Source organism: Lepisma saccharinum, chromosome 21 (genome assembly GCF_977018435.1).
Source record: "Lepisma saccharinum chromosome 21, izLepSacc3.1, whole genome shotgun sequence".
Lineage (NCBI taxonomy): Eukaryota > Metazoa > Arthropoda > Insecta > Zygentoma > Lepismatidae > Lepisma > Lepisma saccharinum.
Window position 1 is genome coordinate 58,878,687 of NC_139249.1, and position 25,424 is coordinate 58,904,110.

General features: G+C 38.3%; 1 protein-coding gene across 1 annotated transcript in view; it reads right to left on the bottom strand.

Moving 5' to 3' along the window:
• Positions 1-25,424, bottom strand: part of LOC146004312 (tubulin alpha-1 chain-like) — a 73,566-nt gene that overhangs the window by 36,767 nt on the left and 11,375 nt on the right. The window contains exon 3 of the mRNA XM_083143058.1: positions 3,681-3,897. Coding sequence (XP_082999184.1) covers positions 3,681-3,897 — 217 coding nt within the window. The remainder of the gene's footprint in view (positions 1-3,680; positions 3,898-25,424) is intronic.

The window sequence follows — 25,424 nt, forward strand, 5'->3', positions numbered from 1 at the left end:
TATAACTTCAAAAGCTGAGTCTCTAACAAGAGCAGGGAAGTACGTGGTGCTGGGTGCAATTTAAGTCAGAAATGCGGAAGATGTCAAATGCAAGATGGGTGCAAATTGGATTCAGTTCAGTTTTTGCAGACACTATTTTCACGAGAAATGTCTACTCGGTTGATTGATTATGTATATTTTACTTCGCTTTTCTGCCACTTCTGACTAATCGCGAAGATGAGGATGAATGATATGATGAAATTAATGAAGGGACACTCAAAATGAATACCTAGGCCCAAGCCAGTATTCGAACCCAGGACCCCTGGCGACGTAGCGAGTTATAATAAGCACTGTTTGTTTTGTTTCTTTTGAAAAAAAAACAAATTTTGCCAAACCTGAATATAATACAGACATATTTAAGCAATATGTGTTCAGTATTAGGTACTTTAGGTACATAAAACGTACAAAACTGTTCAGGCTCACTGCCATTGTTAGCGTACTGAACATTATTCGTACAAGTTTCTCTGCTTGACTAAACTTGTATTAATGCGAACAGCACCCCCCTCCCAACCAGCCCGATTCCAAAGGCATAACCGGTGGTGTTTCATTTCAACCCTATCGCCGCGATCACCCACAGGTAGTTAGAAAAACTGTACATAATAACCATAACTAAAAATTAATAACAAGACAATCAAACGAAACGGTTCCCCCATTTTTGTGTGAAGATATATACGTAGAATTGGTATAAAATTTTGTCCCCCAAAAAAATTCCCATGAGGCAGCCACGTCATGAAACCCAACTGTGGGCACTCCTGCCATAAAGGACAGTAGATTAAGTCGTCTCTGACACTGATACATCTCCATTGTGAAAAAGTACAAAAAGACAAACTACTGTTCATCAACAAAGTGATTGATGTTTATTAAAGGAAGAAAGGCGAATCCAGTTTCTATCTAAATAGTACACTCGAGTCTGAACTTGTATACAACGCCAAAGTATTTTCAAATCAATTTGAATTTTATGATTTGCAAAGTAGTAGTAGTAGTAGTAGTAGTAGTAGTAGTAGTAGTAGTAGTAGTAGTAGTAGTATAAATAATAAATATATAAATAATAATAATAATAGCAATAATAATAATAATAATAAAAAGTTTCTATGACTTTGCCCCAACTGAGAAAAATCCTGCGGGCGCCCTTGGTTTGCACAGCTGCATAAAACGATGAAAGAAGTGTGTGACTCTGAGTAACAGGTATGTAGAGAAGAACTAATAAGTGTACAAACTTGCGCATCCCCAGCTGTGGTTAGTGGGTCAGGGGAGATCTTTATTGAACGCCTGTCGTATGTAGGGAATGAGGTACATTTTCGATCATTTTTCATAAAATCGGTTCCAAAAATTTTATTATGAATATTACAGAGAAAAATACAATATCATCTAAATATGTGCAATTCTAGGCGTATTTAAGAAGTGTATAAAGTTAACGTAGTTTCTATAATATGTGAGAAAAAATCATTTTTCTCTTTTTCTTATCGAAATTGTACCACACTGATAGCTATTCTTTCTTCCAGTTTCAAATTCTTTCTTCTTGATTACTGAGACTGACTTTGCTGTTGATTGTTTCAATGATCCAGGCAATGAGGTTCCTGATGTTGATGGTTCTCCTGCTGATTTGGCGCCTACTTTCTTATCGAACAAAGATCTTTTCGCGTTGAAGTGTAAATCAGATGTCAGATGGTCAACATATTTTCTTCCCATGTGTACATGTTTTCTTTTTCTCTGACTGACTCTTCGAAAGACATTCTATTTGAAGCTGCAAAGAGATTTCCTTCTGGATACATGTTTGGAAGAGAGTTTTCCAAGACTGACCAAGATGTGGATGGTACAGCTTGCTCTGTTGGTGAATTTTGATTAGGCAAGAAGTTTATAGAAGGAGCATACTTTTCGTTTGGAACAATTTCTTCGTTGAAGGGTGAAATCCCACAACATTCGAAGCCTTTTACAGCTGCTTCAATGGTTGCCTTTGTGTTCCAAGCATCTTTGAACAATGAAGAAAATCTTAATTTCGAAATGATTCCTGTGGGATTTTGATTTTGAAATTTATTGGCTTTCTTGAAATATTGTCCTTTTAACGACTTGAAAAAAGTCTTGTCTAAAGGCTGCAGCGTGTGGGAACTATGTGGAGGCAATCCAACCATTTCAAAGCTATTTTCTCTACAAAATTGAAGGGAATTTAAACTAACATGACTTGAATGATTATCAAGAATCAGCACAACGTTCCCGTTTCTTTTGAACTTCACGAAGTGTTGAAGCCACAACAAGTATAATTCTTCATTCATCCATCCAGATTCACTGATCTGCACTTCAGCTCCCTTTGGTAAGTGATCCTTACATTCAGGTGTTCTTTTCCTTGCTTTATATATAACAAAAGGTGGTATGAAATTGCCAACTGCGTTGCAACATGCAGATACAGTGACATTTCCCCCACGTTCTTTGTTTGTCAATGCAACGACATATTTTCTTTCGTTTTAACACACTATTTTATCTGGGCAATTATTTAGAGGAAAACCAGTTTCGTCCATATTGTATATACATTCTGGTTTCAAAGAACATCACTTTTCTTTAAAACATCCTGGAGAACTGAGAAATACTTTGTAACTGCATTTTCATTCAAGCTTTCTGCCATAGCCCTGTACAAACCTTCTGGTTTCCTTACACTTAACACATGATAACGACTCAAAAATGCTCTAAGCCAGTCAACTCCCGCAACAGCATTGTCTTTCCACGGATGGGGATTGTCGTTCATCTCAGCAAAATCAAAAGCTGGTTTTCTAACCTCGAGTGGTGTCCTCTTTGCTCTAAGTATAACAATCTACTTACCAGTATTGATTCTTGTTCAGGAGAAAGTACCGTTGGGTATCCTATTGGCTGTTCAATAGAAATGCATCCTGTCTGCGAGTGCCGAGCAGTCTGTACCGCAGAGAGATGGTTTTCCATCACAGGTTTCACAGCCTCACACATAGCCTTTTGGGACCACTTCAAGTAAAACTGCTTGTCCTTCTTCTTCCGAGACATCTGTAAAATAGTCATAAATTGCCTGTTTTACTATTACAATAAGCCATGAAATGAAACTTTGATACTTTTTAATAGGTTCTCTTTAACTAAGATGAAAGAATATAGAAGTTTCTAAATGTTCAAACTTGGCATTTAAATTTTTCATCTACGCTGATCAAAATTGTAGTACCATGTGATCCAAATTGTACCTTTCCGCATGATCGAAAATGTATCATACGGAGCACTTTCAAAAATTTTATCTTACTTCCAAAAAATATCAATAGATGGTAACACCAGCCTAGAGAGTGTTTGAAGAAAGACTGAAGAGGCATTCGGTGCAAAGTGACCTCATTTCTCAATCATTGCTCAAACGGTATATTCTTGCAAACAAATAACCAAAATTTAAAACGTGCAGGAACAACCTATGAGTACACTTACCTTTCATGGAACAGACATTTTTTGAAGGTGACTACTTCGTAACAAGCAACCAATATTTACTGCGCAGCAACGAGCATGGAACTGACATTCACCGCCAAATTTCATAAGAAGGTTGCCAGCCTTGAAAAGCGATATATCGCCGTATTTATCTCGGACGATCGAAATTGTACCACCTTCCAATATATAGTTGAACTTGGTGGTATTCTTTAAAAACATACCTACAACTGTTGGTTCTAGATCCATGTACACCACCCTTGGAACACATTTTCCGACACCAGACGTGGAGAAGAAGGAGTCGAAGCTGTCCTCCCGGCTGTACTCTCCATATGCCAAGATGCCGTCCGGGCGGATCCCGTGCTCCAGGCAGAACAGCTCCCAACAAGCGTTGCCCAGTTGGACTCCAGCCTGGCCTATGTGGATCGAAATAACTTCTCGCTAAGGCAAAAAGAACGAATTATTACTTTCTGTTTTATGATGTATGATGCAATATTCTATTTTCAATTTTAGCATCAGTTTGGTGTTTCTTTTGAGGTTAATAGAAAGATGGATTAGTTACGAAAATCACAAAAAAATCCTGAATTATTTTCGTCGAATGTAGTATTTCTGAACCGAGAAGTATTATAATTAGGGCTCGGAAGTTGATGACCCAAAAAATGTGAAACAATGACCCATAGATTGACCTTAAAATTCTTTAAAAATGACCAAAAAATAATTTTTGCTCTGAAAATGAAAGGTGTTCTTCTTCTCATAAATTAGAAGGGAGTAGTTGAATAATTCGCTAAAACCCGTTGCTTGGTAATATAAACTACTGAAGCAAAGGGAAAAAAGTAATTAAGTGCTATTGTAGTTTTTTTCTTATTTTTCCTTCCAGGCTACGTAAAGCACACCGCGAGGTTTTTCTGTATAAGTCATTCATCTTCATTCAGAGTGGACCTTCAACGATTGGCCAGCATCTAAAAACAGGCTGTTTAAAGGTCCGGGAATTTTAAATAAATTCAATTCCGGTCCAGGAGAGAAAATCAGCAAACGTAAACGGGTTCTAGACCGTAAAGAACCTTTTTTCCTATATGGTAGCTCAATTCGGTCCAGGAACCTTATTCCAATGAAACAATACGCAACGTGGACCAAATTTAAATTGTGCGAGAAAAAATGTACCGGTCCTGCAGCGAAACCCAATAGAACCCATTAGAATTTTTATATTCCTGGACCTTTAACAACCTTGTCTGAAAATGCAGTTGTGTTTCGCGAACATCAGATTATATTTTTTCTTATATTGTGATTAATTTTACATTAAAACTACAGATTAAAGCGATAACAGAGGCCACCAACGGAACCTCAAGGTAGGCTTCACACAAAGTGTTTTAAGTTTCCTCGAGGAAAAATAAATTTCGCACAATAAAGTATTCAATGCATTGCCAAACATTTTAGTTAAAATAATATTGTACTTTTCCATTGACTGTATATTCGATTAATGGTGAAGTTGCTAAAAGGGCCATGTCAGGAAGTTTAATTATGTAAGTTATGCTAGCAAATGCATTTGAAATTCACGAAACAAGAAGGGAGGAGAAAAATAAGCCTCAAAAATGAAGAAAATGCAATAAAAACGACAAAAATGCTGAAAATGAGCAAAAAGGCAAAAAGGCCGTAAAATACAAAATAAAAACAATGGCTTCTAGTTCTAACTGAAGGGAAACGGACAGATATAAAGGGTCAGAAAAAAAGTTGATTTGTCATCAACGTCCGAGCCCTAATTGTAATATTGACCGGTTAGAACTGAACCAAAAACACACATGGATGCATGTAAGCAGAATGAGCTATTATGCTAATTCTAAATTACCGATGAAAAAGGAGGTCGAGGAACGATTCTTTCGAGTAGAGTTGTCGTTTTAAGAACTGAATCTACAGTTTATAGTGAAATCCGATTTGGTTGGTTGATTTGATGTTTTAAGTCCACTTTATGCACAGTAAGGCTAATCGGGACTGGACATACAGTTTAAAGTGAGATCCGAACCACTATGAGCCTTCACCGGGTATCGAACCTTGGACCCCTTGATTACAAGGCGACGACGCTACCACTGCGGGGAGGCCTATAGTGGAATCCGAAACCACAGATAAGGGTATAGGGGCTATCGACCGGAAGGAAGTGCCTTGGAGCGGACGCCATACTTGTAGCACAACAACTTCCGGTTCGTAGACTCACAACATGCCGCTAAAGGGAGCTGAGATTGTGTCATGTATGAAAGGAACGAATGGGTGTGTACAAGTAGGATGTAAACTACGATCAGGGCTAAATAATCTTTCACGGATCTCTCTTCATGCATTTCCTCGAGATCTAGTCGCCAAAATTATTGCATTCAAGCTGTAGGCGTGAAAATTGGAAGGCCATTAGCAGGAGTAGTCTCCGCAGTAACGACAACGGATGTGCAGGAACCCAAAAAGTCGGGAGCTGGAAAAAAAATCCCGTTCCGATCCAGACTTCGGAAAAAATGATAGAGTTTAAAAGTTATTCCCTTCACTTTTTTTTTGTACTAAATGTCCGAAATTTATTGAAATTGGCAGTTTTTATTCCAGGAATGCTAAATAAATCATTACCCGAGGATGAAATTGTGTGTATAATTAACATTTATTTTAGTATCGGGTAATGTTGAATATTTTCCGCTCCTATAATCTCCAAATTTAGTCGGGAAATAACATTATTTTTCCCGTTTTGAACGTCAGGACTTTAAAAATACCCCGTCCTGTTTCCTTCCCAACCATAAATTTTGCGACCCGCAGCCCTTGCACTCTATTAAAGGTAGAAGAGAAGTCATTCAAATCTCGATTTTCTCTCTCTTTTAGTGATATGAGCAAAAATATTACTTTTCCTTTCAAAAGATGCTTGGTCATAGTCAGATAGGTCACACGTTACGTTCTTGAAGCACACACGAACTGTATTAAATTTTTGTGTAACCAGATTTGTTGTGTGTGTGTGTGTGTGTGTGTAACCAGAGGAAATTTTTTTTTTTGCCACCAGACGAAATAAATTTTTGTGCAACCAGAGGAAATATTTTTTTGTGTAACCAGAAAATTAACTGCGGGTACTATTATTAATTTTCGTCTTTGCAATGGAAATCTTTTCAACATTGATAGAGAAAAGGTCCTACGTTTGAACACCATGGTGAGGCAATGGTGTGTCATTGTGTTTGTCCCATCATTAATTTTTCCAATTTATTATTCATCTTCATCGTCATGTTTAACACATATAGCAGAAAATTGACTTAAAATAACAATGAGCGTTTTGTATTTCTGCGTTCAAAACGGGAACGAAACCAGCAAGTGTGCATTACCGCATCCCTCCGACTGACTGAAGAAAGAAGAAAAAAAGCTCCTTTTTTCGTTTTTTTTTTTTATGTACGTATATCTCGCACTTTTTCACTTAAAACATAAATGTATTCATCCAAAGATTTACATGCTTTAAGCGCTCTCGCTCTGTAGGAAAAATTACTTTCAATTAAATATGTAGGCTACAAATATCGCCAATGCAACAACGATCAGCAAATGGATCTCATCCTGGAATAATGCCGTATTACTTCCTAGTTGCTCATCCAATTGATATGCAAAGGCCTCTACTTTGCCCTGATATCTCTTATTCTCCTCGTCGTCAACTGCTTATATATGATCCATTTCATCCGATATACAAAACGAGAAGAAAGGACACAAGTACGCGCTTGAATTACCCGGCCGCCGTGAACCGGAAGTTGTTGTGCTACAGTTCCACAATCGATTGTGCCGTTCGATATGTTTTTGTTTACTCGTGGATAGCCCCTATATAAGCAGATCTGGAACGAAGGCAGGAAACCGGTGCACTGACTTTCTGCTGAGAATCCCTATTTGCAAGAACTTTTGTAATAATCCGCTAAGAGGAGCTGAGAGGCACAACTCGCACTCTTGCTTTCACTTATTCTGACAAACAGAACAAGAGATGGCACTGCTAACTTTCAACAGCTGTCAAGGCTAAGCCTGGCGTCACCGGAACCATTGCCCTGAAGCGATGGATTCCGAGACAACATTCACCTGCGAAGCCTCAGTGCTTACAGTGCCGAAACACTATGTGCCTCCACCTAAAATCTCTTCATTACAGTTCGACGGCATTATAGATCGACCACAAGGAAAGAAAACCTTGGGACGAGAAGTCCCCGCGCAGCTTTCCCTTCTTCCCTCCACCTCGGGCCATAAGGAAGCATGGTCCACTCTCCCCCTCTCCTACTCGCGGGGGTACGGTGCTCAGGAGTCGCGGGTCTGCGCAGGTTGTTTTGCTCGTGGTTCCACTATACCACTACGCCATCGGGGACGCAACCTACTTACTGAAGACCACAATTTGGATTTGTTTCTTACGCTGACGATTTCTTATTTATTTCTCTTTTGTATTTTTTGGGAGAGCAGAGAAGGATGATCACGTTTAGTTTTAAAATAAATCTGCGACTAGGGGCGCGTTCCGAAAGTCGCACGAGCTTTAGGGGAGGAGGTACAGTTACGCACCAATTGTGCATTTATTTCATATTTCAATATCGCCCGAATTTCCACTGCTATATAAAAAAAGCTCAGTGTATCAAGAGTATGAATTTCACTTCATGTTGCAAGTGGAAACGTTTTTTATGTTATTAAGCTGGACACGATATTTCAAAAATATGATGAATAAGAATTTTTAGGAATTTCATGTATTCCTTAACGGAATCAACTTCAACATCAAGTTACGGCAAATCAAATGGATGTTTCGACTTTTCCGCTGGTGAAACGCATCTTCAAACTGCTTTCTCCCCGTTGATATATTTTTCTATTCCATCGAAAGTTTTATACTCCCAATAGCACAAATCAAATAATACTCCCCTCCCATAAGCCCAACGCATTTCTTCTTGCCTCCTACCGCCATCCTGGCAGTGTTGCCAAACCTGATGCGCATAAAAGAGTTAAATTTCACCTTAAATGGAGTTAAAATTGACTTTCAAGGAGCTAGATTTACGAAGTGCTTCCTAGAGTAATGTTAGTTGTAAAACGGGTGGGGCGGTGCTATTGCCGTTAACTCTAAATTGATGACAATTTATTCTTAGTTTTCACCATCTACATCCGGTGGCATCACCCATCTCATTGCAGTATGAAATTGAAAATAAAGGATTTCCTGATAACAATATTATACCAATTTCACGTCAACACTAACTAACTAACTAACTCTCTAGCCTTCTTAAACTTGAAGGTTCATGGCTGCAGCAACAAAGGCCTTCCATCTATCTGTCCCTATCCTGAGCAAGATCTAAATACTATTTTCCATCCCTACCGAATTCCTTTAGATCCATCTCAACGTTATCCGTCCATCTTCGTCTTGGCTTTCCTACAGCTCTCTTACCATCAGGTTTCCCAACAAGAATCCTGTAAACTCTTCTTTCCTCTCCCATTCGTGCCACATGGCCTGCCCACCTAAGTCTTCTTGATTTAATCATTCTAATAATATTTGGACATGAATACAAATTATGTAGTTCTAAATTATGTAACCTTCTCCAATCACCTGTCGCCTCATCCCTTTTAGGTCCAAATATTTTCCTAAGGATCATATCTTCTTATTTTATTTTATTTACGTCAACACTGCCCTATAGAAAAAAAAGTAGCTTCGGATATAAGAGGGGGTGGGGCGACGCAACCAATATAACAATATCACGTCACGTGCAAAATGTATAATCACGGCAAAAGTTTGTCTATGTGGATCGGAACAAGTGATGGCATCATAGTGGGGCAAGGGGGCAGGCGCCCCAGTTCACAGCCAAACGAGTGCACGCAAGAGCAAGGTCTGGCTCTAAGAGAGCTAAGTCGGCAACACTTCAACGTGCCAAGTCCTCTCACGTGAGCATCTGCCAGCTTAGCACAGGGTAGAAACAATGAGATACGTCTGGGTACAGATCAGGGTGCCTAACCCTACGAATATATGGAAAGAAACAATAGATTTAACCCACTACGGAGGGTACAATTCGTAATATATTCTTGAATAACATGTACAAATACTAGATAACTTTCGAAATCTTTTCATACAATATTTTTTCTTCTATTTTTATTTCTTATTAATTTCAGCCAATCTTCTTCTTTGAGCTTCTTCTTCTTGTAATTACTAAGGCTTCTTCTTTTTATTGTTACTAAGGCTTCTTAATCTTATAATTACTAAGGCATCTTCTTCATAAAATTACTAAGGCTTCTTCTTCTTATAATTTCTAAGGCATCTTCTTCTTATAAATACAGACTGTATATCTACATCCTTATTTTCAAATTCCTGATGCTACTTAAGTTTCTTCATCTATGTAACATCATCCTTTCCTTATTTTTTATTTACATATTTTGGTATATAGTACATCGTATATTGATTTGATTGATTGATTGATTTAGTTTATTTTACTTCGCGTTCTGTGCCTCTTGGCTAATTTTGCGAAGATGGGGATGAGTGATGAAATGAGGAAATTGATGAATGGACATTCACAAACAACCAAGCCCTAGCTGGATTCGAACCCGGGACCCTTGGCGTCGCAGCGCGATGTGCTAACCACTCGGCCACAGGGTCCGGCAATATCGTAGAATAGTAAGGCAGAAAATCTTTTATCAAAACATGCATTCTCGGTGAAAGCATTGTATATCTTATTTTTTAAATTTACTAACAATTTTCGATGCTTTATGTAGGTAGTATAGTGGACATGCAGGCAGGTGCTAGGCCAGGCTCTTTATTTGAAATTTGCACTAATGCAAATTGATAAAAAAAATTACAAGAAACAAGAATGTACTTTAATATGATTTGGTCAAAATGTGGGTATACAGATATGAACAGCTTATATATTACACTGTGCGACAATGAAAATTCCCGCAGAACAAAATCATGTGATTCCTATGGAGTTCCGTGCCCTGATGACGATAGTGAAAACCGTTTTCCGCTATCACCTAAACTTTTCTCTGGAAACGCAATTTTATCAGTGCACGACTGCATGTTATTGTTGTCGCGGCACTTATCAGCACAGCCTGTTACTATGGCTCGACAGTGCATAGGGGAGGGGTGGAGAGAAAAGGGATAGATAGCCACTTGGTTGAGGTATAGTAAGGTATAATGGAGTTGCAGTTATTTGCATCAGTCAGTGTCTGTTCCTGCAGTGTGTGCCATGCAAAACCCCTAACGTGAAGAATACTGTTTGTGCGTGTTCGCGTGTTTCTTGTTTTCAGCTATGGCTAGGAAGTGTGTTAATTTACCAATCCTTTTCTGATATGTGTGTGGTGAGTTTACGACGAAGTTCCAAAGACATCCCATTTCCCCGCTTGTCAAAAAGGCGTACGAGTTGTATTTTGAATCAAAGGTAGATGAAGGTAAGTGTTAGGCACCACAGAACTGTTGCTCACGTTGCTCTTGCTATTTAAGAGGCTGATTGCATGGAACCCACCCATCTATGTCATTTTCTGTACCACAGTTGTGGAGGGAACCTAGAGACCACATAACAGATTATTTTTGTTTAACGAAAGTAACTGGAATCTCAAGTAAATCAAAACACACCGTTTCATATCCAAATTTGGAATCTGCAGTGCGCCCAGTTCCGCATTCCGATTCTCTCCCAGTTCCAAAACCACCAACGGAATGGACACTGGAAGATGAAACAGACGATGGTAGTGACCAACCAATAGATCACGAAGATCTTGATTACACACCATCAACATCACAGCCCCAACCACAGCCACTGTCACAGGCAGAATTGGCATGAACCCTTTGTTGACAAAGACAGTGTGCTGTTACCACCGCTCCATCTGAAATTGGGCTTCATGAAGAATTTTGTGAAAGCAATGGACAAAGATGGCAGGGGTTTTACATTTTTACTGTAGAAATTTCCTGCGATTAGTACTGCAAAAATTAAAGAAGGTATTTTCATTGGGCCTCAGATTCGTGACTTGACGAATGACATTAACCCTTGAAGAGTTGCTGACAGATACTGAGAAGGCAGCTTGGCTTGCCTTCAAAGATGTATGCAACAATTTCTTGGGTAACGTTAGGTCTGACAATTACAGGGAACTGACGGAACACATGCGGGACTGTTACAAAGCTATGGGGTGCAACATGTCTTTGAAAATACATTTCCTGCATTCTCATATGAGTTTTTCCCCACCTAATCTCGGAGATGTGAGTGACGAACATGGTGAGCGATTTCACCAAGATATCGCTGCCATGGAAAGACGATATAAGGGAAGATTGTCACCAAACCTTTTGGCAGATTACTGCTGGATACTCCTACAAGAAGTTTCACCATCCACCCACAAACAGAAAGTTTCCAGGAGATTTTACTAACTTATAAATATATTTCAAGCTTTTTGCAGATTTCTCGTACCTTTTTTTATGTTTTGTAATTCAAACAATTAATTTTGTTCCATGATCTGTATTTTATCCAACTACAGGTTCCTCCTGTACTGTAATGGAGTCGTTTCCAAGTGTCGCGAAAGTCGCTACTTTGTTTCTCATGAATTACAATATATTGCTTACTATATGAAATATAGGCTAAGTGGTACATGTAGCATATCTTTTCCAGAAAAAATGGTACGTGATGGAACATTTCTGATTTCATTTTCGTAATCAGCGCATTTGATTTAGTAAAGAACACCTTCTTTCATCTCGCGGCAAAACACAAAGTTCAAATTTGTTGCACTGTGTTATTTGTGGTAGTCGTAGAGGTATACATCATGGTGTAGATTTAAGTTTAATTTTAGAAGCAAACTTCAATACAGCTACCGATTTTTTTCCTTTTGGTAGTTCATTGTTATTAACACTGACATCTGCAGCACATTTTATTGCCGCGAATATAGCAGCTCTTCCATTGTCCGCCATTCCAAACAAAACACTGTTGATGTCGTTCCAAAACTACTTTCACCAGGTCCACGAGGCCAGTAACATTCGTTCGATTCGCGCGTTTCGTTATGACTTTCGGAACGCACCCTGTAATCGTCGCTATTTTAATGTTAGTGATTTGCTGACTGTAATACTCTGAAATACTCAAATACTCTGAATTTATGTTCCTCTTTCAATGTAAGGGACCACGTTTCACACCCATATAATACTACAGGCAAAATTACTGTTTTGTATATTTTAACTTTTAGTTTCTTAGATATTAAACGAGAAGACAAAAATTTATGAAGAGAAAAGTAACATGTATTTCCTGAATTAAGCATACTTTTTATTTCCTCTTTAATATAATTTTGACGTGTTAATATTACTCCTAAGTATTTGAATTTGGAAACTGGTCCAAACGACTTGTTATCAATAATTAGATTTTGATTTTTACCTAACACTTGGTTTCGGCCTGTAAGCATATATTTAGTTTTCTCTTTGTTAACTTCCAAACCTATCTCTTTAGCAGTTTTGAAAAATATTTTAGCATTATTCTTGATTGTATTTATATCATCCCCTAATAAGTCTACATCATCTGCATATGCTAACAACTGAGTCACACCGTTTAATTCTAGTACTTCGTTAGTTTCTTTTACCTTCCTAACAGCATATTCTAAGGCAAAATTAAAGAGCAATGGAGATAATGCATCTATCTCCTTGTTTTAACCCATCATGAATTGTAAATTTGCCAGACACATTAATATCCACACGAATTTTATTTTCTGTTTCACTGGTGCATACTTTTATCATACTAACAAGCTTCTTAGGTATTCCAAACTCTACTAATATATTATATAATTTATCTCTTTTGACCGAATCATATGCTTTTTTGAAATCAATGAATAGCTGATGGACATTTTGATTATATTCCCACTTTTTTTCAAGTGTCTGTCTAATGTAAAATATTTGATCTGTAGTTGATCTGTTACGTTTAAATCCACATTGATAATCACCTATAATTTCATTAGCATATGGGGTTAGTCTTGTTAAAAGAATGTTAGATAATATTTTATATGTTGTTGAAAGTAGAGAAATTCCATGATAATTATTGCAGTTCATTTTATCACTTTTTTTAAACACAGGAACAATTATGGATTCTTTCCACTGTTGAGGGACTTCTTCTTTATTCCATATTAAACTAATCAATTTATGAATTTGATATATTAACGAATTTCCACCATATTTAATTAACTCAGCTGGTATTAAATCTATGCCAGGTGCTTTGTTATTCTTTAGCCTTTTAATAGCATCTTTAACTTCAGTCAAGTTAGGTTCCGGAACTAAAGGTTCTGCTGTGTGGACTTCATTTACTTCTGATTTATCTCCTACATGGACATTTAAAAGGTCATTAAAGTAGTTCTTCCATCTATTTAGAATATCGCTTGGGTCAGCTAGAAAACCACCGTCTTTATCTTTTATCAAGTTTACTTTAGGTTGCCACCCCTTTCTAAATTCATTTACACCTTTATATAACTCTTTGATATTTTTGGTTTTGCTGTTTGTTTCAATTTCGTTAATTTTGCTTTTCAAATATTCTCTTTTTTTACTTCTAAACGTGCGGTTAACTTCTCGCTTTATTCTATTATAATTGCTTAGATTTGTATCATCAGAGTTATTTAACCACCTAAGTCTAGCCTGATTCCTTATTTCTATTAGATTTTGACATTCATTATCAAACCATGGCTTACTTTTTCTAGGTTTATGGTATCCTATACTTTCTTTAGCTGCTGATTCTATTGCATTACGTATGTGCTCCCAATTCTTATTTACGTCTGTTTCATTTATATTTTCATCATCATTTAAATCCTGCAAAACATCGAATCAATTTGACAGTTTAATTTGGTATCAGTAAATTTTCCTGTATTAAATTTTAGAACTTTTAGATTTTGTTGCTTATGATTTATCACTGAGAGTCTTTCTCCTAATTTAGCAATTACTAAATAATGAAAAACTAAATATGCTGACCAAGGCAGTAATTTATTTTATTAAAAAACATAAACTAACGTAACGTTTCAACCTTCTAGCAAGGTCTTCTTCAGACTCTGTATCAAGTACAAAAGTAACCAGATACAACAAGAAGGGTAATATATATACACAAACATTACTCCCTCCAGACTATTTAGAAAGTTGTTTGGAACTTTCTAGCAGATGACTTTCACTTTCCAACTTTACTTTCACCTAAAAGGCTAAACACAATTACTTCCATATAGAATGTGGTTGGACTTTTTAATCTCAAGCTCTTTTCCCTTCATTTTTCTTCCTTCTCCTCTCCTCTTTTTCTCTTATCCTTTCCACTCTATCCAACATCTTCTTCCATTCTTTGTTTAACTTCAGTCCCCCATTCCAGTTCATTGTGTCTTCTTCGCCTTTCTTCTCTATTTCCTTGGCTTCCTTCCATTTTCTCACTAGCATTCTCTTCTCCCTTCCTATCTGCTTAGCCTCATCCCACTCTATGTCATGTCCTGTTTCTCTCGTGTGTTTAAATATTGCATTTCTCTCTCTCTTAAGTCGTACATCATCCCTATGTTGTTTCAACCTGTCTTTCAGCCTTTTTTTCGTTTCTCCTATGTACACACTCTGACATTCTTTACATTTTACTTCGTAGATAATCCCTTCTTCTTCCTCTTCTCTGTTTTCCTTTTTCTTGTTAGCATTCCTCACTATTCCTAAGATGCTTCTCCCTCTCTTCCTGTAAGTTTAATTCCTGCTTTCCAAAGCACTTTGCATATCTTTTCTGTGGTCTTCCCCATACTCCTTATTCCAAACCTTCTCTCCTCTCTTTCTTTCTCTTCCAATTCTCCCCTGCCCGTTTTCTTACTTCTTCTGTTTATGTCCAGTCTATCCTGCTTCTCATAGCCATTCTTTTCCAGCTGTTTCCATAGGCTATTTATTTTGCCTTCTTTTTGACATTCTTTCATGCATATTTTCTTGATTCTGTCCTCCATATTCTTTATAAAATTTATTTTTGTCACCTCACTTACATCACTTCTTTTGTGGCAGAATACCCCTGCTGCACACTTCTTCTGATGCCAAGCGGTTTCAATTTCTTGTCCTCTTTTCCTTTTCATCAATATATCTAGATAGCTTAACTTGAAGAATGGAAGAAGATGTTGGATAGAGTGGAAAGGATAAGAGAAAAAGAGGAGAGGAGAAGGAAGAAAAATGAAGGGAAAAGAGCTTGAGATTAAAAAGTCCAACCACATTCTATATGGAAGTAATTGTGTTTAGCCTTTTAGGTGAAAGTAAAGTTGGAAAGTGAAAGTCATCTGCTAGAAAGTTCCAAACAACTTTCTAAATAGTCTGGAGGGAGTAATGTTTGTGTATATATATTACCCTTCTTGTTGTATCTGGTTACTTTTGTACTTGATACAGAGTCTGAAGAAGACCTTGTTAGAAGGTTGAAACGTTACGTTAGTTTATGTTTTTTAATAAAATAAATTACTGCCTTGGTCAGCATATTTAGTTTTTCATAATCATGGAAACAAGGCTTAATGGAGTTATACTAAATAATGGTCACTGGCACAGTCAGCACCTCTATGTGTACGAACGTCAATTATACTAGTATGCCTTCTCTTATCAATGAGAATATGATCTATCTGATTATGAGATTTGCCATCTGGAGAAGACCAGGTATATTTATGAATATCTTTATGTTTAAAAGTGGTACTTTTCACAATTAAATTCTTTGAGGTTGCAAAATAATCAATCTTATACCATTATCATTACTTAATTCATGAAGACTTTCTTCACCAATCGTGGGTTTAAATGTATCTTCTTTGCCAATCTGTGCATTACAGTCACCTAACAGAATTTTCATATCATACTGAGATAATTTATCAAAGACCTGTTCTAACTCTGCATAAAAATCATATTTACATTTAGTATTATCATCTTTATCTTCCGTTGGTGCATGTATTTTTATTAAAATAATTTTACACCACCTACCCTGTAAAACTGCATATGATATCCTATCATTAATAAATTCTACTGTTTTAAGAGCCGAGATAATTCTATTATTTATGAAAAAGCCTGTTCTCAAAATCATGATTTTCAGTACCACCATAGAAAAAGTATAATTTTTAATTTTACAATTTCCTTCTCCTGGCCTCCTAACTTCCTGGACAGCTACTACATCTAATTTATACTTAACTATCTCATTAACTGTACACTGAAATGTCCCATGTCGGTAAAGGCTCAGAACATTTCAGGTGCCTAATTTAATATCCTTATTCCTAATGTAGATTTTATCCTTAGTCCAGGGACCTCCCAAAGTAGTCTCCACACGGAGATCCGAATGGGGGACTATTTTACCTCCGGAATATTTTACCTTGGGAACATCCATGGCCTCATGTTGATGTTTCTTGACATGTCTTTTTACAGTGCAGAGTTGTCAGCTCTACGCCTAACCCCCAATATCAATGGAGGACCACACCTGTCGTTGGTCAGCGGATCCCTCGGATGAAGCTGGGAGGATCACATTGTAGTCCACCAACCATACCCCACTTCTGCCGATTGTGGGACGCTCATAGAGCCATGACAGGACAGCTCTGTAAATCCAAACAGAGCAAAATGTTGACCATTTCACTCTGTTGGTTGACTAACTGCAGTGAACACGTCACTGGGCGATGAGGTCGTCACATCCCTAAGCTTTCGACAAATTAATTAATTTCAAAAGATACGTGCTGAAACAGTGCAAGAATGTGACTTCTTGCTACAGTCCTCTTAACTGGGAAGTCACACTTGAGAAGTATATGGTGTTGAAAAGACAAGGGGACGAACAGAAAAGTTCAGGGGTAGATGATTGTCAAATGGAAACGATCAAGTCTCCTGCAATGCAAATGGCAAGCTTTTCCATGCATAGGATGTGGTCATCCGGATACACAACGTAACAGCCTATCGAACAGCCTTAACCGTAAGTTTTAAGAAGTTGGAATATTCCAATGTACAGTATGTCTGGGAATAAAGTATACCGAGAGTTGGCAACACTATGTGGTATGGTGTGGGAAGCGAGGAAGTGCAACTGCAGTGTAACATTATATCTTACCGAGAACAGTTATGGTGAAGGGCGATCAGCAATAGCCTTGAGTATTCGCGAGAAGGTGATCGTTGCCAAGCATTATTTCCGCTCATACGGAAATGGTCGGTATGGCGGGGATAGTGTGAAACGTGCAGAATTTATTCGAACAAGAGTTCCAGGAAACTTCTCCAACAAAACGCACTGTTTTGTTACCGGCGGCAAAATTCCGTTAAAGGGATCAGTGTTGTATGAAAGCCGAAATCGCTCTGGAAGAAAATAGTCAGGCACAGATCATGGGCATAATGCTGTGTCTGTGAATGGCGCTCATAACACAAGGGACAAGCAAGAGTCGGGAAAAACGCTCACAGAGGATGGGACTCTTCTGGAGTTCAGGTGACAGCGCTTCAAACTTGCGGTTCCTGACTATGTGAAGGATAAAAATGAAAAAGTGAAGAAGAACTGAAAATGTTAAAACCGTAGGACCGTTGGTCGAACAAGCGATAACGATGATACGATGGATGAGAGTGTTGAGCATGAGGATATGTGCTCTAAGCCTCGTCCTGAGAAATGGGGGACCTGCATGGAGGGGGTTTCACCAGTAGAAAACAGATGCTGGAATTTCACTTTAGCCTTTCTGTAATAAAGGAATATAAGCTTCAACGCTCTTGTCGACGTAGCACTTTCCTCCTAGTTAAACGCAATACGTGGTCAAATGTATGTCCAAGCAGCCTAAAGATATTTTAGAGAATGGAGCAGGCATCCGTATAAGAAAACTGAGTCTGCAAAAGATGTCAGGAACTACATGAAGCATGTGGCGAGGCAGCCAGCGTCCCATGTTGGTAGGAAACCGTTCAGCACAGCTTTTATCCTTGCTGACGACGCAACGCAAGGTCCCGACAGAGTCCACCAAGAATCTTCTGAAAGTTGGATATACTGGAACACCTTCCACAGTCTACCCGATAGGGGCTCATTCGATTTCATTGCCAAGATGAAAAGAGCCATTGCGAGTGGCGGACGTTACCATGCTGTCACAGAAATGGCCTTATCGACGGAGTACGGAGGAATGCTTGGAGAATATACTGAAAAGAGATGCAAGTTGAATTTCGTCCTTTAAAAAAGATAGCAACATGGACTCGGTGAAGTGTGGAGACTCCACTTGGGAGCACAGGATATAATCCTTTACCGCCACTGGTATATTCGTTGCCAACAGTGAAGGATTCGCTGCTTTGTGTAAATGAATACGCACGCATGGAAATTTAGAATAATAATAACTGAATAATAAATTTTCACACACCAAACCAAAAAGCCGATCCTACTACCACGTGCAGAAAATCAGTTGTAAATGAAGCAGTTGTTTATTTCTCATGATTGACTGACCAAACCAACAAATCAAGAGAAGGAAACATAAAATAGATAACAGTACATATTCACTCAGTCCACACTGCCCTGCTCCATACTGCTCCCTGCTCCCTGTGAAAGGTAAAGTATACGTACCTCAGCTACCTGCCAGACTTGAGAAACAGGATTGTTGCAGCTGTTCAATCTATCACTCCAGACATGTTGACCCGAGTTTGGGAAGAATTGGACTACCGGATGGATGTGTGCCGTGTCACGAAAGGTGCTCACATTGAACATTTACACTATGTATACTTGTTGAATTGTTGTTTACTCCCATATAAGCTTTGTCCTTGTACCCACATATAAGGGAAATTAAAATACTATGAAATCCCTATAGTAATCATTTTGGGACACGCTGTATTATAACTGCAGTCGCTGAATGCTTTGTAGCTTGCTTTATAGAATTTATAACTTCCCACCCTTGCTTTGTCGTCAATAAGTTCAACAAGAATAAATATTAAGTCTCTGCTTTTGCCTTGTACATTTTTCTCTTTCCTGATAACAAACACTTGGCACTGGAAGAGAAACGAGCTCTTAATAGTGCTACGCAATTTACCAACGCAGAAAAAGGCGAACATAAACGTGCACAAACCCTCTGATTAAGGGGGCAAAATCTTTGATGAAAGTTCAGTCGGAGAAAGAAAACCTCCTGTTTTATTGTATTGATTGGTACTAAACAGGGGCGTATATGGTGTGTGTACGGAACCACCGAATGTCACTATTAGAAGAATTCCAAAATAAACAATTAACAACAAGTTAAACAATATTGGGAATTTCCCCAATTAAATTAATTGCAATGGTTTAAACAATTATATGGTTCTGGCGATGGAAAACGTTTGAGAAGATTCGACAAGGAAAGGCGGGCCCGCTTGTTTTATTTGTAACCCCCAAACTTTCTACCAATTTCCTTCAATAAAATGTCCCTCGTGAGCTAAATAAGGAAAGATAAAGAAAAGTTTAAGAGAAGAGGTGGTTAGAATTCCATTCAATTCAATTTATATTGCCGGACTCTGTGACCGAGTGGTAGTCGACCTCCGTGGCGGTGTGGTTAGCACAGCGCGCTGCAACGCCAGGGGTTCCGGGTTCGAGTCCCGGGTAAGGCATGGGTATTTGTGTTTGTCCAAACGTGAAAAACTGAGAATACTGTAAAAATTGAAAAGTGTAAAAGTAGAAAAAGTGTGAATGACGGGGGATACCACCGCGTAGGGGTATTCCTTTTAAAAAGAAAAAAAGTGGTTAGCACAACGCGTTGCGACGCCAAGGGTCCCGGGTTCGAATCCCGCTCGGGCTTGGTTGTTTGTGAATGTCCATTCATCAATTGAATCATTTCATCACTCATCCCCATCTTCGCAAATTAGCCAAGAAGCACAAAACAACGCGAAGTAAAATAAACTAACTCAATCAATCAATCAATCAATTCAATTTAGGTACCAACAAAGTTCAAATTGTGCTGGGGTTGGCATCACTGCGTGAGGGCGAACTCACTGTGACCATTACAGATGAGCGTGATAGGCCTGTATTCTGACTTGGGCGCCGCGGAAAAATCTTGAAATAACAGTTGGGCTGAAAAGTTCATAGGCTGACTCATAGATGGCGTTACTAGAATTAAATCCATGTGATTTTTACTTAGTATTAACCTTCAAAAGATACGTGTATAAATTTCACAGCTGCCGGATAATTAGTTCGTGAGATATAGCATTGTGAGTGAAGCAGCTTTTGTTATTGTGAAAAAATGGATAAAAAAGAATTTCGTGTGTTAATAAAGCATTGCTTTTTGGCGAAAAAAAATACTGTTGAAGCCAAGGCTTGGCTTGATAAACATTATTCGGACTCTGCACCAGGAAAATCAACCGTTGAGAAGTGGTTTACTAAATTTAAACGAGGCGAAATGAGCATCGAAGACGATGCACGCAGTGGACGCCCCAAAGAGACTGTTACCGACGAAAACATCAAAAAAGTCCACAAAATAATTTTAAATGATCGTAAAGTGAAGTTGATCGAGATAGCTGAGACTTTAAAAATATCAAAGGAATGTGTTGGACATATTGTGCATGAATATTAGAACATGCGAAAGCTGTGTGCAAAATGGGTGCCGCTCGTGCTCACAATCGATCAAAAGCAACAACGTTTTGATGATTCGGAGCAATGTTTAGCGATATTCAACCGTAATAAACACGAATTTTTCCGTCGATATATTACAATGGATGAAACATGGCTCCATAACTACACTCCAGAGTCCAATCGACAGTCAGCCGAGTGGACTGCACGTGATGAACCGAATCCAAAGCGTGGAAAGACGCAACAGTCGGCTGGCAAGGTTATGGCATCAGTATTCTGGGATGCGCATGGTATTATATTCATCGATTACCTCAAAAAGGGCCAGACCATCAACAGCGATTATTACATAGCGTTGTTGGAGCGTTTAAAGGATGAAATCGGCCCCATTTGAAGAAGAAAAAAGTGCTGTTTCATCAAGACAATGCACCGTGTCACAAATCAATGAAAACGATGGCAAAATTATATGAATTAGACTACGAATTGCTTCCCCATCCACCATATTCTCCAGATCTGGCCCCCAGTGACTTTTTCCTGTTTGCAGACCTTAAAAGAATGCTCGCTGGAAAGAAATTTAGCACTGATGAAGAGGTAATCGCCGAAACTGAGGCCTATTTTGAGGCTAAAGAGAAATCGTACTATAAAAATGGCATCGAAAAATTGTATGACCGCTATAATCGTTGTATCGCCCTCAAAGGCAACTATATTGAATAATAAAATCGAATTTTGTCAAAAAATATTTTTTACTATGTTAGCCTACGAACTTTTCAGCCCAACTGTTACTAAGGGCGCCGTGAAACAAAAACGTTTGAATCCCTGCGCTTAAGGTGAAACATGGCTCGAGCAACGTGTAACGCAGGCGTTTATTCATACCATTTCTAAGGGGAGGGTTTTACCAGAAAAAATTGGTAGGTGTTAGAAGCAGTGGCGTAGCGATAGCCCTGCGGAGGGTTCCCGGGGTGTAGGGGCCCAGTAATGTTCTCTCTGGGCCTAATTTTTTTAAAAGTTCCATAAATTCAACAGATAATGTTACTTTTAAAAATAATATATATATAAGTAAATCGATTTACGAAACATACGTGTGTTAACAATAACACAATTCGAACTCGGAATTTTAAAAATGAGTACTGAACAGAAAGCGGCAGCCAGCAGAGTTCCCTGTATTTTACTTTTAACGGACACCACTAATAACTTTACGACTCAATGTTTTATATTATTATTTTTAATATGTGGGGGTTAGTCGAGTGAGTTCCCAGTAACTATCATAATACGATGTCTGAAATAATTAGCAGCTGTGTACTGAGGTAGCCAGAGGGGGCCGGGGAACTTGACAAGTGGGTCCCCTCCGAAACTTACTTGCTATCAGATGGGAAAGAAATCCCTTATCTCATACCTTTCTTTATAGCTGCACCGCTTGTCGTAAACTTATAGAGTGTAAATTGCCTACGGTTATAAATCCAGTAGGAAGACTCAGTTGTTCAGTCAGTCGATCTCTCATTGCTACACAATAAACAATCAAACTTGGTATTTCATGAACTTTTACCACTAATACTAGCATTACATTTGTTATTTAAAATGTAATTTGCTAGCAAATATTTTCAAAGGGGCCCCAAGTCTTTTCATATTCAAATAAGAGCTGAAATAAATTTTCCTCTTTGTCCACACCTGTTACGTGTTACGGATTATTCTGATTTTTAGATGTACTGTGACAAGTTACTTGATTCTTCTTTTAATTATTAAACACTTCAAAGGGGTCCAAAAACTCGGTAGGGGAATATAATTTCTTTGCTCTAAGTGTCGCGTAGGGTAGTCAGTGTATGAATTAAAAGTCACCATTATTTTTTTAAAAATTGTGAATTTCGTTTTTCTTCCGGATTGATTTTTTTTACATTTCTTCGAGATGGAAGGGTGGATCCTTGTATGGGTATGGTCAACATGGAGACAATGAAGTATAGGAGGGGGATGCTTAAGCAAATTATCTTAGCTGGAAGGAATGCTTTATGACTTTTCTCTTAACTGGAAGGATAGCATCCTCCCTGCGTACCCCCACACACTTCAAGCATTGATGATGTATTAAAAAACAGGTCTTGTTTCTTGAAAAAGTCTAAGAAATGTATGTTCGATGGTAACTCTATCTCAAAAAGAAATAGCATCATCAAAATTATGATCAATAATTCCGAGGTGCACTAAGATTGAAATTAAACACCGTGTCCACGACGTGGCAACAACCTTTTGGGGGTCCAGTTCTTCCCATCGGCTTTTCATTGAGTTATATTTTCAGTGAATAGAGTTCCATTGTCACTTTATTATTTATCTCTCAATACTATAGTCCTTAAATACTGAATTTTTTCGTAGTGGATTCACATTTGTGATGCTGGGTCAATCACGACAATCTAGAGGTCCAGTTCAACCCCCAAAAGTTTACGTAAATATATTAGTCACTGTTAGCATAGTTTAGTATTAATCTATAAGATTATATTTTATTTAAACTCTCTCTGGATGCTTCATGTTGACCAGGGCATTCACTGTTAACTTCAGTTGTCAGTTGTGAATAATGCACAGTGTTGTGCTATGCAAACTTCCTGATGTATTCAGGATATAGGAAGTTCCATCAGGTTTATGGAGTCAGCTGTTTGCAATAGAGGTAGTAATGATCACGATTCGGCATGGAGGAAGGTCTCCATGGCCTGGGTGATATAGAGGTGAGACAGACTGAGAAGGGACTGACTTTTGATTTGGATTGAGGAGAGAGAGGAGCTTGGAGAAAGGACTTGAGGGAAAGTGAGGCGAGTCCTGGTCAACGAGCAAGGAAGCCTAGAGAGGTCTTAGTTTTATTTTATTCGACGTTACTTTGAATTAATCATCACTCTTCAGATAGACAGGTAATTATCCTAACCCAGCCATGATTCAGGTTCGAAGGTTCATAACCGAATGAGTGACCATTGTCTTTTCTAATTGTTAAGCTATTTTGTTTTAGTTGTGCCTTTCGCACTGCCAAGCATTTGACTTGTCATGTCAATGACGAGTGGTCTCATCATTGAGGATGAATGATGAATAAGTTACATCACCCATTGATTTATTGTGGGAGTGACTGGTTTTGATCACCACCATTCTTCAGCATGATACGGTATTACTTTTCTATTACATTTTGGATGTTTTTTGGGACTGAAGTCCCATCCACTACCTCAAAGTCCGAAAAAGCTATTTACTATCCTTTTAGCAATTCTCCAAAACAGTATTTTTAAAATATATAACCTAATTGCTTTTTTAAACTGTATGCTGTGCTATGCACCATGCCATGAAGGCGTATAGGGGTGTGATCACGGCCGAAGGTGGAGGTGATGTGATCAGCACCACGCCCCTAGCCGCCTTTACCCCAGACTTTCTTCCAGGTACCCACTTTATACGACGCTGGGTAGGCACCGGAGCCGCTTGAACAGGTGGAAAATATCCCGGTTCACCCCCGCCGGGGATCGAACCCGGGTCTCTCGCATGGTAGCCAGACGCCATAACGACTTTTCCATTATTATTATATTTTTTTTAACGACTGAGCTAAATAATATAAGACATCAATTTTCACTGTTATTGTTACTAGTTCTGGCACATATTTGTTGTTGTTTGTTTTGTTTCTTTCTTTTGTTCTTTCAGAATACTTTCACTGATTCAAGAAGTCTTCGTGAGGAATGCGAATAAGGATGATGAATCTGTAAGCATGGTGTAACCGAAGAAATTTGCTTTGATTGCAGGGTTGTTACAAATCATCTTCCGGATTTCAGACAGATGTCAATCACGTTTAATGAAACTCAGATACAAAAAGTTTATATCAATGTAAAGAGTAACTCATGAAGTTGTATTTCATATCATTTCAGATCCGGTTGGTTACACTGCTGCATAATAACTACGAGAGAAGACAGGAAGCGTTTTTTGTGTTAGATTTTCACGTACACCAGTCCGTTATTAGTGTTGGGGTTTGTTAAAGGTAGAGTCTGCCAGCCACCATTTCCGCAGAACATGCTCGATCTGCAAGCACGCATCACAGATTCCATTGCAGAAATCGATCGTGATATGCTACAGCGTGTTTGGCAGGAACTCGACTACAGGCTAGATGTGTGTCGAGTTACCAAAGGGGCTCACATTGAACACTCGTGACGTAATGACGTTATGAGATAATTTATTAAAACTTCAAGAGTTACTCTTTCCATTGATATAACTCTTTGTATCTGAGTTTCATCAAACGTGATTTGCATGTGTCTGAAATCGGGAAGATCATTTGTAATAACCCTGTATATGATCATGTTTATCAGTTCTTCGTTGCAACTGTGCAAAATTGTTATATTTTTTCACATTCGTGAGCACGCAGAAGCCACGATTAATCCCCAATGCGAATAATTCCTCGAATTCAAATATTTACCTGTTACTAGACATGCTGAACTTAAACCTTTAGTAATTTCTGAACTGAGTCTTGTTGAAGTGGAAATATAAAGAAATATATAATCATCACACTCAACTTTAATTCTCTGGGTTAATTAATCAGTGAATCAATCACTCTACCTAATTGGAGCTCCC